The sequence below is a fragment of the Crotalus tigris genome, unplaced genomic scaffold (assembly GCF_016545835.1).
Source record: "Crotalus tigris isolate CLP2741 ecotype Arizona unplaced genomic scaffold, ASM1654583v1 scf7180000024340.7048381, whole genome shotgun sequence".
Classification (NCBI taxonomy): Eukaryota; Metazoa; Chordata; class Lepidosauria; order Squamata; family Viperidae; genus Crotalus; species Crotalus tigris.
The window spans coordinates 5,830,115-5,848,794 of NW_024100510.1; the positions used below are offsets into that span (position 1 = coordinate 5,830,115).

Here is an 18,680-nt window from a genome sequence, read left to right on the forward strand (position 1 = left end):
TTGTTTCAACAAGAACTTTTACTGAGGGTTAGTGATTGCTATAAAGCAAGGCAATATCTAAATTCTTCCCACGCAAAATGTCATATTAAAACTGCCCTTTCAAACCCTTCCCCAGTGTCCAACTATCCGGTTTGATTTTAGCCAATTCATAGGTGTGAAGTTGTTATGAGAACCAGAGCAATAAAATGCAGTTCCCAAGGTTTCCGTGGTCCCATCTCATCCAAACGGAGATAAGGCAGATGGCTGCAGGCACATCCCTTCCACTTTTTACACCCAGAAAGCATCACTTCAAAGAAGATAGAACAAAGCAAAAGAAATACATCTCAGAGCCCACAGAATCTCCCCCCCCCCCGCTCAACAGAATGGCAGTAATTGGAAATGCACTGAGGGTCTGACACTAGGATTGCATTAGCTTTTTTTGGTGGCTGCAGCACACTGTTAGCTCATATTTAAGTGATTGTCCACTAGGACCCCAAGATCTCTCTTGCAGTTACTGCTATTGAGTCATGTTTCACCTAATCTGTACCTGTACATTTGGTTTTTCTTGCCTATGTTTAAAACCTTACTTTTATCTACACTGAATTTCATTTTGTTAGATAGGGCCCAGTGTTTAAGTCTGCCAAGATTTTATCTAGATCATAAGCCTATCATCAGGGCTGTTGGCTATTCTTGCCAGCTTTGTGTCATTGCAAACCTGATGAGTTCCTCTTCTCTTCTCTCAATTAAATTGCGTATAAAGATATTGAAGATTACTGAATCTAAAACAGAACCTTGGGGTACCCCACTGCTTACCTCCCTCTGTATAGATGTAGTTCCATTAAGTAGTTGTAAGTAACTACATGTAGTTGGAACTAGAGAAAGGAACCTCATCAAATTTGCAGCGGGGGTACCCTAAGGTTCTATTTTAGGCCTAGTAAACTTCAATATCTTTATAAATGATTGTAGATGTAGTTCTATTAAGGACTACATGAGTGTAGTTTGTCAGCCAGTTATAAATCCATTTGGTGGTGATGCTGTCTATCCCACATTTTTCTAGCTTAGCAAGAAATAGATTGTATTCTACACTGTCAAATGACTTATTGAAACCCAGGTATACTATGTCCACAGCATAACATTGAAGCCAAGCAGTTTAGAATCTGGACTTTTTCAATTATTATTGGTTTTTTTTTTTTTGCTAACATTGATAATCTGTAACAAACAAATGCATTTATATGTATTTAGAATTATTGTGGAAAAACCTATATTGCTTAAATAACAAAAAGCAGAACTAACAAAACTGAAGAGGATAAAAAATAGTAAAAGATAAAAGGTAACAAAACAAAATAATCAATAAGAGTACAAATTACTTAGCATGATTTCCCTACTCTTTTCACTCTCGGAATCTAGATTTTGTGTGCATGCAAATCATTATAGTACAGTTTCAGACAGCCTCTTAAGCCAAGACCATACAGAATCACATTATCCAAGGCTGAGAAATGGCTATCACGAAGGCCTTTTGTCTTATGAACATGGAATAGCACAGGTCTTGTAAGACATAGGAGGGGTTGTAATTCCAATTGCAGGTGTTAGATCCAGGTCATCTTTAGATGTTCCCGGGGGTGTCTGGAAGGTAAATTTCTGCAGGAGGCTGGTGAAGAAGAGGAAGAGCTCCATTTTGGCAAGGTTCTCACCTGCACATACTCTCCGACCTGGAAAAAAAGCATACATGGCAAAAAAAAGTGCTTATTGGGTTCTTTAATTATTTTACATAGGTTCCCATTGTCAGATTGTCATGGAGAGACAAATAAGACAAAACATTATGACAAAACACTCATGTAAAATACAGCAATAAAATAAAAATGAATTGTATCATAAGCATGCTAATCTTAAAAGAAGGCTGAACCTTCGTAAGTACCATTCTACACTGATTGATTCTACAAGCTAGTAAGGACTGTGATGTTGATGTTGTCATACACCTTGGCACCAACAACCTGTCTGTCTGTGCAGAAATATCTCCAGAGCTTGCAGCGGGAACTTAGATGGATAGGCTATAGTCTTACCTTTTCAAGGTTTTACCTGTATATAAGGAGCAAAAAGGAAAAGGCCAGCATATAATGGAGTTCAATGTGTGGCTAAAGGAGTTATATTAGTTATGATGTCTGCAGGAGGTCTAATGAAAAGCTATACAAAAGAAATGGTTGGCATCCATCAAAGAAAGGAACTGAATTATTTGGCATTAAAATCAGGGATTTTCTGGAGAAATATTTAAACTAAATAATGGGGACAGAGAGTTAATTGATAAAGAACATTTCTGTCCCCAGCAATCTAAAACTAATAGGGTTATCAGTACTTGTAACATAGATGTCTGTGAGGGTAAGAATATCAACCTTTCTGTCAAGGAAAATCAAGCTTTTGATAATGTGCACTATACCATCATGTGCACTAATCAAACAGGTGGTAAGGAAGTAGGGGAACTCAGACACAAAACAGGTTATATAGAAAATAAATATAGGATCAGTCAAAAAGGACTCAAATGTCTCTACACCAATGGACAGAGTATGAGGAATAAACAGGGTAAATTAGAAATTCAAGTAAAATGTGGGCAGATATGATATTGTTGCCATTACAGAAACTTGGTGTGATGAAACCCATCAATGGAATATACAGCTAGAGGGATTTAAATTATTTAAAAGAAACAGACCAAATAAAAGAAGGAGGTGGAGTTGCACTATATATAAGAAATAACTACATCTCTAAAGAAATAGAGCAGAACAATGATGAAAACTGTCTTGAATGTATTTGGGTCAATATAAAAGAGGGAAAAAATGACTGTCACAGGTGTATACTATAGGCCACCTAACCAAAAAGAGGAAATAGAGAATGTTTTGCTAGTCAGTTAATTAAGGTATGTAGGAAGCACATCACAACAGTAATGGGGGACTTTAACTACCCCGACATCAACTGGGAGGCAAACTGCACTGAGAGAAAGATCAGGTTCCTGACAAACCTAGCAGAAAACTTTCTCTCCCAAAAAGTAAAGAAGGGAACTAGGCGATCAGCCATATTCTCACTAACAGAGATGAAATGATAGAAGGTGCTGAAGCCACAGGAACCTTGTGGGGGAGTGATCATGCAATATTGGAATTCAACATTATGCAAGCACAAGCAATAAAACGTAGTCAAACTAGAGTCTTAGATTTTAAGAGAGCTAATTTTAATAAACTTAGAGACTGGGAAGGATTCCATGGATGAGAATTCTCAAGGGGAAAACAACCCAAGAAGCTTGGGAAACTTTGAAAAGCGGGATTATAAAAATGCAGTCTAGCACAATACCAACAAAGAATAAAAATAACAGCTCTCCAAAGAAACCAGTATGGCTGCATAAAGAACTCTCTGATTAATTGAAAGACAAAAAATGAACTCAAAATGAACTAAGGCTTGTGACCAAAATAAAAAATAACAAAAAATGCTTATTTCAATATGTAAAAAAGAAGAAATTAGTCAAGGAAACAATTGATCCATTTATGGGAGAAAGTAGCAAGAAGATGGCAAGCAACAAGGAGAAAGGAGAACTGCTTAATTCATTTTTTTTGCATCTGTCTTTACACAAAAGGAAAAAAAAAACAGTCCAATCTATCAAAAACAGTACCATAAAAAACAGAATAGGAGTACAAGTTAAAATAGGTAAGAAAATGGTAAGAGAGCACCTGTTCACTCTAGACAAGTTCAAATCACCAGGACCAGATGGATTATACCCCAAATAAATAAAGTTCCTTATTCTGAAGAAACTGGCAGATGTAATCTCTGACCCACTGAATTATATCTTTCAAAGATCCTCAAGCACCGGGGAACTACCAGAGGACTGGAAAAGAACTGATGTAGTTCCCATCTTCAAAAAAAGAAAAAAAATAGATCCTGGACACTACAGAGTATCAGTATATCAACATTCTGGAAAACATAATCAAACAACGAATCTGCGAACATCTAGAGGCAAAAAAAGTCATAACCAAAAACTAACATGGGCTTGTCAAAAATAGATCATGCCGGACAAATCTTATTGCATTCTTTGACAAAGTAATAAAGTAACAAAATTAGTGGACCAGAGAAAGGCTGTGGATGTAATTTACTTGGACTTCAGTAAGGCATTTGATAAAGTAGACCACAATCTGCTACTGATAAGATAGAAAAATGTGGGTTAGACAGCATTATCACCAGATGGATTTATAACTGACCAACTACACTCAAAATGTAGTCCTCAATGGAACTGCATCTACATGGATGGAAGTATTCCATGGGATAATCCAAGGCTCTCTTTTAGGCCCAGTGCTCTTCAACATCTTCATCAATGATTTGGATGAGGGAATAGATGGGGAACTCAACAAATTTGCAGGTGACACTAATCTGGCAGAAATAACTAACATTCAAGAAGATAAGCTTCAGACACAGAATGATCTAGACAGACTTGAACATTGGGCACTATCTAACAAAATGAAATTCAATAGTGAAAAAAAGTAAGGTTCTACATTTAGGCAAGAAAAAACAAATGCACAGGTATAGTATAGGTGGTACCTGGCTCATTAGTAGTAACTGTAAAAGGGATCTTGGAGGCCTAGTGGACAATCATTTAAATATGAGCCAGCAGTATGCTGCAGCTGCTAAAAAAGCCAACACAGTTCTAGGTTCCATTAACAGAGGAATTGAATCAAGATCAAATAATACCACTTTAAAATGCCCTAGTAAGACCACACTTGGAATACTGCATGCAGCATGGTTGCCACAATGTAAAAAATATATTAAGATTCTAGAAAGAATGCAGAGTAGAGCAATAAAGATGATTAGAAGACTGAAGGCTAAAACATATAAAGAACGGTTGCTGGGATTGGGTATGTCTAGTTTAATGAAAAGAAGGACTAGGGGTGACAGGATAGCAGTTTTCCAATATCTCAGGGGTTGCCACAAAGAAGAGGGATTCAAGCTATTCTCCAAAGCACCTGAAGGCAGGACAAGAAACAATGGAAGGAAACTAGTCAAGGAAAGAAGCAACCTAGAACTAAGGAGAAATTTCCTGACAGTTAAAACAATCAACCTATGGAACAACTTGCCCTCCAGAAGCTGTTAATGCTCCAAGTTATGAATGCTGGAAATCTTTAAGAAGAGATTGACAACCATTTGTCTGAAATTGTATAGGGTTTCCTGCCTGAGCAGGGGCTTGGACTAGAAGACCTCCAAGGTCCCTTCCTGCTGTGTTATTCTATTATTGTATTATTCTGAACAGAAGGTTGACTGAACATTCCACTCTATGTAGAGATAGTTATTACAACTACAGGAATACTTTTATTGAAAGATCATTGTGGAGAGAGGGGACATCTATTAAATCTTCCTTTAAACTCTTTTGGTTGTCAGAATGATCCATAAGCTCAATAATTAATCTTGTAGTTTTTAGGAGGAAAGGTATGCATTAATATTTTCTACTATTTACAGCATGAGGTTTTTTTTCAATGAATGAGTTAGACCAGAGGTCCCCACCATTTCCAGTTTGGTGGCCTGGAGGGAAAGGGAGGAGCAGGTAAATTTGCTTGCATGCCACACAAAAACAGCCACGTGCACCTGCAGTGGCATTGGCGGCAGCACTAGCGCCCGCGTTCATACACAAATGAGCCACTAGAGCCTGCACAAAGCTGGTGATAGCACTAGTGCCCATGTGCATGTGCAAATGGGACTGCTAGCACCTGCACACATGGGCAAACAGGGATACTAATGCTCACACACATGGGCAAACGGGGTCACTAGTGATCATGCAGCGGCTAGCCCCCTCGTGGCGGCACTAGCATGAGTGGGGGGAGTTCATGCACACATGTCCACACTCACCATACATTCCTATGGCCTGGTGGCCAACAGGCCATGGACCGGTACTGGGCCATGGCCCACAGGCTGGGGACCCCTGAGTTAGACAATTTCCAATAATATCTTCATGTCCTTAACAAGTATCTTCAGCCCTTCATTTTGATAACAATTGATTTCAGATATATAGTGGTTTAAGAACCTTGAATGGTGATGACAATCTAGTGATGACATAAACAATGTCTTTGTGAGTTAGATATGACTGCCATTACATCATAGATTCCTTCAGAGAATCATAGGAAGGGACATTGAAGGACCTTGGTATTAATCTCAGAAGTTCATAAATATTTCCATAAACTATCTCTGTGATAGTTTTTTTGCTGTTGTTTTATGTTCAAAAGCCTAACTGTTTTTAGAAAATGGTTGCCATAGTAGTACAGTGTAAGTTTATGGCAGCATCAGGCAATCTTGTGTCTAAACTCTGTTAAATTGGAAGTTTAATACATCATGATTTTATTACTACTTTTTCAAATGTTCCGCTGTGTCTTGTGAACATTTCTTTCCAAAATATAAAGCATTCGTATTATGCGTGGACACATACACACATGTATAGAGAATATTACCTGCAGAAAAAGGCATGAATGCATCTCTTTTCACAAATTTTCCTTCAGAATCAAGAAAATGCTCAGGATAGAATTCATAGGGTTTCTCCCACTGAGACTCATCATGGAGCACTGATGATAGCAATGGAACAATATGCATACCCTAAACATCAAAAGGAAAAAATCTATATTTAAAAGTGTGTCTATTTAATATATTGCTATAAAAATAATTAAATTTTTAAAACAGCATTGGAAATGTATGAATTTTTAAATAATGAAAGGTAAGTACTAGACAAGGAGAAACACAAATTTCAAAAACACTTTAAGGAAAAATAGGGAAATAGATTATCAGTGCTCAATAACTCCTATGTAAAATGGCTTATCTTTGTAATAAAAAGATTGGAATCTGAACAGTGCATTGATTTTAGACTGATCACCTTGGGGATGAAGAAGCCTTTGAAAGTTATGTCCATGGTGGTTGCATGTGGCAAGTTGGCTGGAATAATATCAGCAAATCTTTGAATTTCATGAATTACTGCATTGGTGTAAGGCATTTTGGCTCGGTCGTCTGTCCTTGGCTGACGAACCCCAATCTCTTTTGCAATTTCTTCTTGGACCTTACCTGGGATGATAGATTATGTATCAAGATGACTCATTGCTTAAATTTTGTTTTAAATGAGAGTTTATGCAAAAATTTTAAATTGTGGAGGATAAAACATGAAGAATTGGTTGCACAGTCTTCGACTTAAACCATTTATTTACAAATTGTTTGAAGTTACAATGGCACTGAAAAAATTATGCACGACCAATCCTCACACTCTCGACCATCATAGCACCCCTGGGGTTATGAGATCAAAATCTAGGCACTTGGCAACCAGCATGTATTTATGATAGTTGCAGCTCCCTGTGGTCACGTGATAGTAATTTGTGAGCTTTACAGCTGGCTTCTGACAAGCAGGGTCAATGTGGGAAGCCCAATTTGTTCAATGACCACATGATTCAACTAACAATTGTGGTGATTCACTTAACTGCTGCAAAAAATATTTTAAAATTGGGTATGATTCATTTAACAACTGCCTTGCTTAGCAATGGAAGTTCTGGTTCCAGTTGTAGTTGAAGTTGATGGCTATCTGTACATTAGAGAAACACAATATTTATCTCTGAAGAAAATAGATACAGAAAATGTTAGTGACAATTTTTAAAAATGATAAGGATAATATTTAAAAGTTTTAACTTACTTAAGTAGATTCAGAAATATTAAATAGCTAAATACATTTGTAGTGCATACCTAAGAACACAAAGCTTTGATTTTTTTGTTAGCATTTTGCCATCTTTTTCCTTGTTTATGAATATGAGATGGACTACTAATTGACTATTAGTTTACATTTTCAAACCATAGAAAGAATTAAATGTTGGGTGGAGCACATAGAGATGAGTCAAGATCATATCATGGTTGGAATATATTATTCTTCACAGAACAGTCCCTTCAGTTTTGGCTCATATTAAGATGTGATGTACTCTTCTTCTAAGAAATAGTAGAATGGGGTAATAAGAATATAAAATGAAGCATACATGTGTGAACTCTCAATGCAGAAATATCTTAAACCTCTTCATATTCTCACATTGAGGAGTTCTTTAATATCAACAGAGAGGACAATTAATTCTTACTTCCTATTTTCTCTTGTTCATCTAGTAATCTTTTAATTACTATTCTACTTTTGATTGAAAGCCAATAAAATGAAACATGCTTACTCTGGATTTCTGGGTACTTCATCATCAGGAGTATGGCCCAGCGCAGAGTGTTAGCAGTTGTTTCTGTACCAGCACCAAATAAGTTACCCGAAATAGCTTTAAGATTTTCATTATGGAAATATCCATTAGTCATCTTCTTACTCTCCTGAGGTGTATTTAAAAAAGAGAAGTACTATCAAGGAAACACAATATATTTATACAACCAATTTATACAAATTCCAGAAGACTAATAGGAACTTCTTCAGTGGATTATGTACTTTAGTGGAGTCTAGATTAGGGGGCATCTTTTACCTTTTACAAAATGATAAAGGACTATTGAAGTTGTCATCCAAAAACAGTGAGAGATGTTGTACTTCTTTACAGCAATGGAAATAAAAGAGTGAATGTCTAGAAAACTCATCTATAAGTCAGGAATATTGACAACTATACAGAGAAAAATATTGACATAGTGTATTGAACCTGCTATATATTAATGTCCTTCCTTTGTTTGTTTTTATTTCACCTTTTTCTCTAAAAGTAAAGCTTATAGAGTCTGATAAGACAGTCTCTGTCATCAGTCTAAAATATATAATTGGCAAAAGGAAGAACAGAAGGAAGAAATGAAGGGCATCATTCCCAAAAAATTAGACCATAGAATTATAACTAGGGTGGAAAACACTGTCAGGAGAATGGGCTGCTTAGGAACTTTTCCCGTGAAGGACTTCCCCCAAGATTGCATGCTGAGGGGCAGGCAATTTTTTCTGTCCTTTCACTGAACAGCTGATTTTCTCACCAAAGCTGGCTATGTGGTAGCTTTTCTCCTTAGAAATGAATGTGAGCAACTAGGAAGGACTTAAGAAGATTTTTGGATGATCATGAACCTTTGGAGTAGAGAGATCTTGAAGACTGCAATCCTTGGTAGTGAGCGATTGGAAGTTTGGGTCCTTTACCACATTTTCCCTTCAGCTGTTCATTTGTTTTAAGCACACCTTGGTTTTAATTGTACAGTTTTATTGCACTGAGATAACCCAGGAGTAAACACAGTAAACAGTGGTCTATATTAAATGGTGGTTTATCTTACACTATCTACAATATCATACACCAGGAACAATGTACATTCATGTGTTAATACAGCAGTCTCAAACACATAGCAGTTACAGCAGGAAAAGGAAGAGAGAGAACACAGCAGCAGAGCCTTTCTTGTATACAAAGCTCTTAAAGAGACACATACCCTGCTGAGTCATTCCCATCATTACATCTTACATTATATCAGTTAGTTAGCTTTTAAATCATTACCTTGACACTCCTCCCATTTAAAGCTAAACAGCTGTTAACCCAAATGCTTTTATATATTCTTGATGCTTGCCTGAATTTAAAGGCTTAGTCAGCATATGAACATTCCTTCTCTGTGTAAATCCTTGTGCAACTAGTCATGCTTTATACTGCAGTTCATTATTGTGTAAAACCTTCTTTTTATATACCCATTTACACCCCACAGCCTTTGTTCCTTCTGATAATTTCATAAGGATAAACACCTGATGCACATTCATAGACTCCATTTCTCTGTCCATAGCCTCCTTCCATTTATCCTGTTCTACTTGAGGCAATGACAACATCTCTTGGTAATTACGGATTCATACCTTACACTATACACTCTAACTCCACTTGCCGAAAACTGATCAGGAGGTAAGCCTTTATTGCTATGTTCAGACCTCCTTGGGATCATCTGTTCCTGTGTTTCTATTACTTCTCTCTTTACCTCAGGTCTATCCTCTTCTATTCCTACTATTTCTGACCTGTTATTCTGTTCTTCCTTCATTGGGATTTGTGTAGTCTCTCCTTCCTGAGAACTAGCACTACATGTTGGCATGAACATCTTAGTGTTAGCATGTACCCTGTCCCAATTGTTTTGTTCTGCAAAATTAGCAGACCTTGAAATCACAACCTTCTTTGTTCCATCCATGAATCTATACCTTTTGGAACCTGGCTCATATCCAACAAATCTAAGTTTCCTGACCTTTTTCTGTCCCTTCCTTCTGCTGGCTTTGGGGATATGCACCCAGGCATAACTGCCAAATGTCCTTAGGTGAGCCAATGAAGGTTTCCTTCCATATGGAGTTTCATTGATAGCAACATTCCATACACTGTTTACTAGATAGTTGGCTGTTTTCATGGCTTCCCAGTACATTTTACTCATTTCTGCATCTGCCAACAATGAGTCTTTCATAGTTTGCAAAATGCCATTCCTGCATTCAGCTACCCCATTTTCTACTGGTGAGTATGGGTTTGTACATCTATGCCAGGGGTAGGCAATCTTGGCTCTTTTATGACTCATGGACTTCAACTCCCAGAATTCCTGAGCTAGCATGGCTGGTTCAGGAATTCTGGGAGTTGAAGTCCACGAGTCATAAAAGAGCCAAGGTTGCCTACCCCTGGTCTATGCCTTATGCCTCAGTTCCTCAGCCACTTTTGGAAGTTGTCAGACATAAACTCTGTTCCCCCGTCTGTTTGCAGCTGGCATATTTTATGGCCATATCTTCACTTTACAAAGTTTACCCATTGCCTGAACTGTTGAAGAACTTCTGTTTTGCTCTGTAATAAATAAAAAACCCCTATCTGGTGTAGTCGTCTACTAAGACTAGTACATACCTAGCTCCTCTTAGAGAGGGCACCATAGGACCAATTAAATCAGTTTGCACTAACTATAAAACTTTGTTTGCCTTGAGCTTTTCTTACTTACAGGATACACTTTTGACTTTGAATCCTTACAAATAGCGCAATCTAAATACAGTATGTGTTGCATTGCTTAATGTGTAGTCCTTCAGCATCCTTTGCAACACTCTAAAACTTGCATGACATAACCTCCTATGTAATAGATGTATGCAATTATTATGTCTGGGAGTGTTTGTAAATATTCGTATACAACCATCCTGCTGCTTTCCTAACACGTATAAATTGTCTAGCTTAATACCTTGTACACAAATCTTCCCACCTTTCCTAATGATGTATTGACCCTTTGCAAACATTACTTCAAACCCCATATTATCTAAGCTCGAAATGCTGAGTAAATTATGGTCTAACTCTGGTACATATAATACATTATCCATTTCTCCTATACCAGTTACATAAACTTTACCTTCCCCTTTAACAACGGACTGTTGTCCATTTGCCAAGCTAACAAATGTTTGTTTAGCTGGTCTTAGGTTTGAAAACATTTGTGGGTCATTTGCAATTTGCTGACTCGCCTGACTGTCCAACACCCAAGTGTTTTTCTCTGTTAAAGTTGCTGCCAGGGAAAATGTCAGTTGTGTAGTTCTACGATCATGTTTCTCTGCTCCTCTGTTTCTCCTCTCAGGGCAGCATCTTTGGAGATGCTCTGTACAACCACATGTAAAGCAGTGTTTCACCATGCAAACGTTCTCGGCTGCTTTACTGGCATCTTTGGATGTTGCAGCTGTAGGCCTGGTCTCTGTGTTGTCATCACCTCCTCTCTGCTGCTTTTCCAGCCATTTCTGTTCCTCCCAGCCAGTCAAATAACTTATGGTTAAGTCCCTTGCTTGCATGGCCTCTAACCTGGTCACTAAGACATCCCATGAAGTGTCCAATGAACTGAGCACCACCTACCTCTTATGTGCCTCAATAAAAATCATTCCTCTTTCCTCTAACTCTAGGAATGTCTTTCTCATGGACTGCTGAGCCTTATATAGGTTTCTTGTCAGCATTACTTTGCTGCTTGCAGTCTCTCTCATGTACACACTGTGCAAAGCTTCCCAACACTCTTTAGCAGACTGGAGACCCCTCACGTGTATCAGCTGGCTATCCTCCAAACTCAGGATTATGCTGGCCAATGCTTTCTCATTCTTTCTCCAGTCCCCATCATCCAGGGCTACAGGTGGATTAGCAACTATCGTCCGCAATTACTCCCTTTGCAGATACATCTCCATTTTCAGACACCAGGAGAGGTAGTTTGTCTCATTCAGACAAGATACTACAAAACTTCCTCCCATTATGCTGATGGAGTTCATGTTGCCTGCTACCACCACAAACCACTTCAAACCACAAGCCTTAATTCCTCTGGCTCTGGGTCAAGCTCTCACTGGGTTTCTCTTCACCCTGGGCCCATAACCTGTCAGAGCGTGCACAGTCTTATTATGTGGAGATAACCCAGGAGTAAACACAGTAAACAGTGGTCTATATTAAATGGTGGTTTATCTTACACTAGCTACAATATCATACACCAGGAACAATATACATACACTTGCTAATACAGCAGGATCTAACATACTACAGTTACAGCAGGAAAACAGAAGAGAGAGAACACAGCAGCAGAGCCTTCCTTTTATACAAAGCTCTTAAAGATATACAGACACTGTTTGTTCTTAAAGAGACACAGACCCTGTTGAATCATTCACATCATTACATCTTACATTGAATCAGCTGGTTAGCTTTTAAATCATTATCTTGACAAATTCCTCTATTTTTTAATTTATACTTTAATAAACTAGTTGATTGAGGACTTATCTGACTTGTCTAACAACTCTTTACAATTTTTTTTCTTTGTTCTCTCATTGTTCCTTCCTAGGATGATATCCCAAAGCAGAAAATAATAATTGGACTTGATCTGCAATTTGATGAATTGAAGTCTGATTTGTTGCTGTCAGACATGAAGAAGAAAGAACCTAGTCTGAAAATTACAGATTGGCAGAAAAGATTGATAAGGACATGAATACAAGAAATTCAGACATAATGAAACTTATAAACAAGGGATTGGATTTGCTGGAAAGATGAATCCTGTGTCTCCAGAGAGACTTTTTGAACAATGGATGGTGCAGATGCATTTACAACAGAGACTTATGGCTCTGGGAGAGGCATGTGATTGTTGGGAAAGTTCCCAATTAAAATTTTAAGGAATGGTTTTATTATTAAGAATCAAACAAGGCACCTTGATCCACAAAAAATGTCTTACATGTACCCTGACGTGCAACCTAAATGCTGGAGATGTGGTTATAAGGAGGCTTCCTATTATCATATTTGGTGGTCATGCAGAGAGATAAAAGCATTTTGGATCAAAATATGGTGGAATATCCAGAGAATTTTTAGAAGGAGGGTAAAATTTACTCCGCAATTATTTTTGTTAGGTATTGTTACAGATTGTGATACAAAGGAGGTTGTATTGATGTTAAATTTGATCACAGCCGCGAGGCTGTTAGTTGGACAATATTGGAAGAAGGAATCTTTGCCTACATTGCAGGAATGGTTTTTTAAAGTAGCTTATCTGGCGGAAATGGCAAAGATTTCGGCTTTCTTAAAGCAACAAACGCAAGAGAAGTTTTTTGCTATCTGGGACAAATGGATAAAATTTATACAATTTAGATTGGGTATACAAAAATATCATATAGCTTTTTCATAAGTTTTATTTTTATATATATTATAGATATCCTTTTTATATATATAAACATAAAGTTTTTAATTTAATTTTTATTTTTTTTTTATTTCTCAAGCCTATATTCTGCTCTGGGAAGCTCAGGGGGGGGGAAGGGAGGGTTTTTGGGAGGGGTGTGGGGTGGGGTTTTTTTTTTTTTTTTATATATGTATTGTTTAACTTTTTTTCTTTTGTATATGTTGTTTTTTGTTCTGTATTGTTCTTGTTTTTCTTGTAAAATTTATAAAACTTTTAATAAAAAATATTGATTAAAAAAAAAAAAAAGAATCAAACAAGAATATTTGATTCTCTATGGATTAGAGATAATGATTGGAGTGATTTGTGGTAGATACAAAACTATTGTAGAATTTCTATGATTTAATTACAATAACAGATTATTAACAAAGCGCTTTTAAATTTGTTGTTGATTAACCTGTTAACTATTGTAATAGCTATATTTATAACAGGTCAAATTTGTTGCAAGTAGAACTAGAAGTTTATAAATCTTGGACATGACTTGCAGTGGGAGAAAGCTATTATTGTTGCAATATATTTGTCAGTGCTCAGCTAGGGGGGATAATATGTCTTTTTGGGGGGGGATTGTCTTTTTAATTCACATTTTTAATGTCTTCATTTAATTTTGCATTGTTCCTGTAAAATCTCCTCCCTTTGGAGTTTATATTTTAATTTTCTGTACTAAAAAAGAAAAGAAAGAAAATGCGTTACTGTATTGATTTGTTTAAATTGTTATGATTATGATCATTATGATCATTATATTTATACTCAAACTTTCTATTTATTATATACACTGATAGTGATTTGCAACATAAGAGACTTAAGAAATGGCAACTGCAGTTACTTTATTTTGTTTATTTATACATCATATTTTGAAACCGCCCATTCCTTTGCTGAGTACATGTATAGAAAAAGATCTGTTTATTTCAGACATGTGCCATTTATGAAGATTGAGACAATTAATGACAATAGGAGAGAGATGAAACAGAAAATCAGAGTTTTTCTTTTCCAGTGATCAGACAGGGCAATGTATTTGGGGTACTGATTTCCAAGCCAATCTAAGTTTAGTATCCAACCCCACAATGCATAGATTTTTTTTTTCTCACATGGGCATGTGCTATCATCCTCTCTCTCCACAATCCTTCACCTTGGCCAGGTTGGACTGCTTCCCTCCACAGTCCTGTGGGAGCTTTTTACAAGCATCCTGCTTCAGCAGTGTATGCATCCATGAGGAGACAACTCTGAAGTTCCTAAGCAACATGTTCCTTTCTTGGTCTCTTTCCAAGGAATATCAGAAGACATTCCTCTATCCCATCTTAAAGAGATAACCTAACAAAGAATATCATGCATATCTGTCACTTCTATCTGACCAGGACTCTAATGTATTTTATTTCTAATTTTTGTAGCATGCAGGAAAAGTGAAAGGTCACTTCAGTCTCTAAAAAAATCTCCAAAGACAGAGAACTCACAAGATGCATAGATCATTCCACTATTGTACAGATCCCACCATCTTTTCCAATATTTAGATAGGTTCAACTTATACCGGAGGTTTCTACTCCTTGTTGTTGTTGTTACTTGCGAAGTCGTGTCCGACCCATCGCGACCCCATGGACAACGTTCCTCCAGGTCTTCCTGTCCTCTACCATCTTCTGGAGTCCATTCAAATTCACACCTACTGCTTCAGTGACTCCATCCAGCCATCTCATTCTCTGTCGTCCCCTTCTTCTATTGCCCTCAATCTTTCCCAGCATTAGGCCCTTCTCCAGTGAGTCCTTCCTTCTCATTAGGTGGCCAAAGTACTTGAGTTTCAACTTCAGGATCTGGCCTTCTAAAGAGCAGTCGGGGTTGATCTCTTCTAGGACTGACCGGTTTGAACGCCTTGCAGTCCAAGGGACTCGCAGGAGTCTTCTCCAGCACCATAGTTCAAAGGCCTCAATTCTTTTGCGCTCAGCCTTTCTTATGGTCCAACTTTCACAGCCATACATTGCAACTGGGAAAACCATGGCCTGGACTATACGCACTTTTGTTGGCAGGGTGATGTCTCTGCTTTTTAGTATGCTGTCTAGATTTGCCATAGCTTTCCTCCCCAGGAGCAAGCGTCTTTTAATTTCTTGGCTGCAGTCCCCATCTGAGGTGATCTTGGAGCCCAGAAAAATAAAATCTGTCACTACCTCCATTTCTTCCCCATCTATTTGCCAGGAATTGAGAGGGCCGGATGCCATGATTTTGGTTTTCTTAATGTTGAGTTTCAAGCCAACTTTTGCACTCTCCTTCTTCACCCGCATCAAGAGGCTCTTTAGTTCCTCTTCACTTTCTGCCATTAGAGTGGTATCATCTGCATATCTTAGGTTGTTGATATTTCTCCCGGCAATCTTAATTCCAACTTTTGATTCATCTAGCCCTGCCTTTCTCATGATGTGCTCTGCATATAAGTTAAATAGGCAGGGCGACAGTATACAGCCTTGCCGGACTCCTTTTCCAATTTTGAACCAATCAGTGGTTCCGTGTTCGGTTCTCACTGTTGCTTCTTGACCCGCATATAGGTTTCTCAAGAGACAAATGAGATGGTCTGGTACTCCCATCTCTTTAAGAACTTGCCACAATTTGTTGTGATCCACACAATCAAAGGCTTTTGCATAGTCAATGAAGCAGAAGTAGATGTTTTTCTGGAACTCCCTAGCTTTCTCCATGATCCAGCGTATGTTGGCAATTTGATCTCTAGTTCCTCTGCCTCTTCGAAATCCTGCCTGTACTTCTGGTAGTTCTTGATCCACATACTGCTGGAGTCTAGCTTGTAGGATTTTAAGCATAACTTTACTAGCATGTGAAATGAGTGCAATGGTGCGATAGTTTGAACATTCTTTGGCATTGCCTTTCTTTGGAATTGGAATGTAAACTGACCTTTTCCAATCCTGTGGCCACTGTTGAGTTTTCCAAATTTGCTGGCAAATTGAGTGTAGCACTTTTACTGCATCGTCTTTTAAGATTTTGAATAGCTCAGCTGGAATACTGTCACCTCCACTAGCTTTGTTGTTGCTCAGATTTTCTAAGGCCCATTTCACTTCACATTCTAAGATGTCTGGTTCGAGGTCAATGACCATCTCACTGTGGTTATCTGGGATGTTAAGCTCATTCTTGTATAGTTCTTCTGTGTAGTTTTGCCATCTCTTCTTAATCTCTTCTGCCTCTGTTAGGTCTCTGCCATTTTGGTCCTTTATCATGCCCATCTTTGCATGAAACGTTCCCTTCATATCTCCAATTTTCTTGAAGAGATCTCTGGTCCTCCCTATTCTGTTGTTTTCTTCTATTTCTTTGCACTGTTCATTTAAGAAGGCATTCTTATCTCTTCTAGCTACTCTCTGGAATTCTGCATTCAATTGGGTGTATCTTTCTCTTTCTCCTTTGCCTTTCGCTTCCCTTCTTTCCTCAGCTATTTGCAAAGCTTCCTCAGACAGCCATTTTGCTTTCTTGCATTTCTTTTTCTTTGGGATGGTTTTAGTTGCTACCTCTTGTACAATGTTGCGAACTTCCATCCATAGTTCTTCAGGCACTCTGTCTATCAGATCCAGTTCCTTAAATCTATTTGTCACCTCTACTGTATATTCATCAGGAATATGATTTAGTTCATACCTGAGTGGCCTAGTGCTTTTCCCTACTTTTTTCAATTTAAGCCTAAATTTTGCAACGAGAAGCTCATGATCTGAGCCACAGTCAGCTCCTGGTCTTGTTTTTACTGACTGTATAGAGCTTCTCCATCTTTGGCTGCAGAGCACATAGTCAATCTGATTTCTATGTTGACCGTCTGGTGATGTCCATGTGTAGAGCCGTCTCTTGGGTTGTTGGAAAAGAGTGTTTGTTATGACCATCGTATTCTCTTGACAAAATTCTATTAGCCTGTGCCCTGCTTCATTTTGTACTCCAAGGCCAAACTTGCCTGTTATTCCGGTTATCTTTTGGCTTCCTACCTTAGCATTCCAATCCCCCATGATGATAAGGACATCATTTTTTGGTGTTAATTCTATAAGGTGCTGTAGGGCTTCATAGAACCGGTCAATTTCATCCTCTTCAGCACCAGTGGTTGGGGCGTAGATTTGGACTACTGTGATATTGAATGGTTTGCCTTGGATTCGAATTGAGATCATTCTGTCATTTTGGGGATTGTATCCCAGTATTGCTTTTCCTATTCTTTTATTGACTATGAAGGCTACTCCATTTCTTCTGAGGGATTCTTGCCCACAGTAGTATACCTGATGGTCATCTGAGTTAAATTCACCCATTCCTGTCCATTTTAGTTCGCTGATTCCTAAGATGTCGATGTTCAGTCTTGTCATCTCTTTTTTGACTACGTCTAGCTTGCCTTGATTCATGGATCTTACATTCCAGGTTCCTATGGAGAAAAAATCTTTACAGCATCGGACTTTCCTTTCACCACCAGATATATCCACAGCTGAGCGTCCTTTCGGCTTTGGCCCAGTCGCTTCATTCTTTCTGGCGCTACTAGTACTAGCCCTCTGCTCTTCCCCAGTAGCATATTGGACACCTTCCGACCTGAGGGGCTCATCTTCCAGCGTCATATCTTTTTTCCTTTTAGTACTGTCCATGGGGTTTTCATGGCAAAGATACTGGAGTGGTTTGCCATTTCCTTCTCCAGTGGATCACATTTTGTCAGAACTCTCTGCTATAACCTGTCCGCCCTGGGTGGCCCTGCACGGCATAGCTCATAGCTTCATTGAGTTACGCAAGCCCCTTCGCCACGACAAGGCAGTAATCCATAAAGGGGTTCTACTCCTAGCTTTGAAAAATAGCTCTCATCTACCTTCTGTGTAACTTCTCCTAATATGCCTGAATGCAGCTATCATATCTCTGTTAAATCTTTCTCTCTCCAAATTGAACATCCCAAGTTCCTTCATCCTATTCTCATAGGGTATGTCTTCACATTCCTGAATGTCTTTGCTGTCCTCCTTTGAAATCTTTCTCTAGCTTATCATTAGCCTTTTGAAAATAAGGTGCCAGAATTGAACACACCATTCTTTCAGATGAATGTCCAGTCAGTGAGATAAAATTCCTAAAGATTTCATTAATTTCATTAA

The 18,680-nt window shown here is 38.1% G+C and overlaps 1 protein-coding gene across 1 annotated transcript in view; it reads right to left on the bottom strand.

Annotated features, from left to right (window-relative positions):
* Positions 1-18,680, bottom strand: part of LOC120300445 (cytochrome P450 2K6-like) — a 49,150-nt gene continuing 30,470 nt past the window's right edge. The window contains exons 7-10 of the mRNA XM_039326456.1: positions 8,175-8,319; positions 6,860-7,044; positions 6,444-6,585; positions 1-1,688 (exon numbers count right to left, since the gene is read on the bottom strand). Of these exons, the coding sequence (XP_039182390.1) occupies positions 1,501-1,688; positions 6,444-6,585; positions 6,860-7,044; positions 8,175-8,319 (660 nt within the window). The 3' untranslated portion in view covers positions 1-1,500. The remainder of the gene's footprint in view (positions 1,689-6,443; positions 6,586-6,859; positions 7,045-8,174; positions 8,320-18,680) is intronic.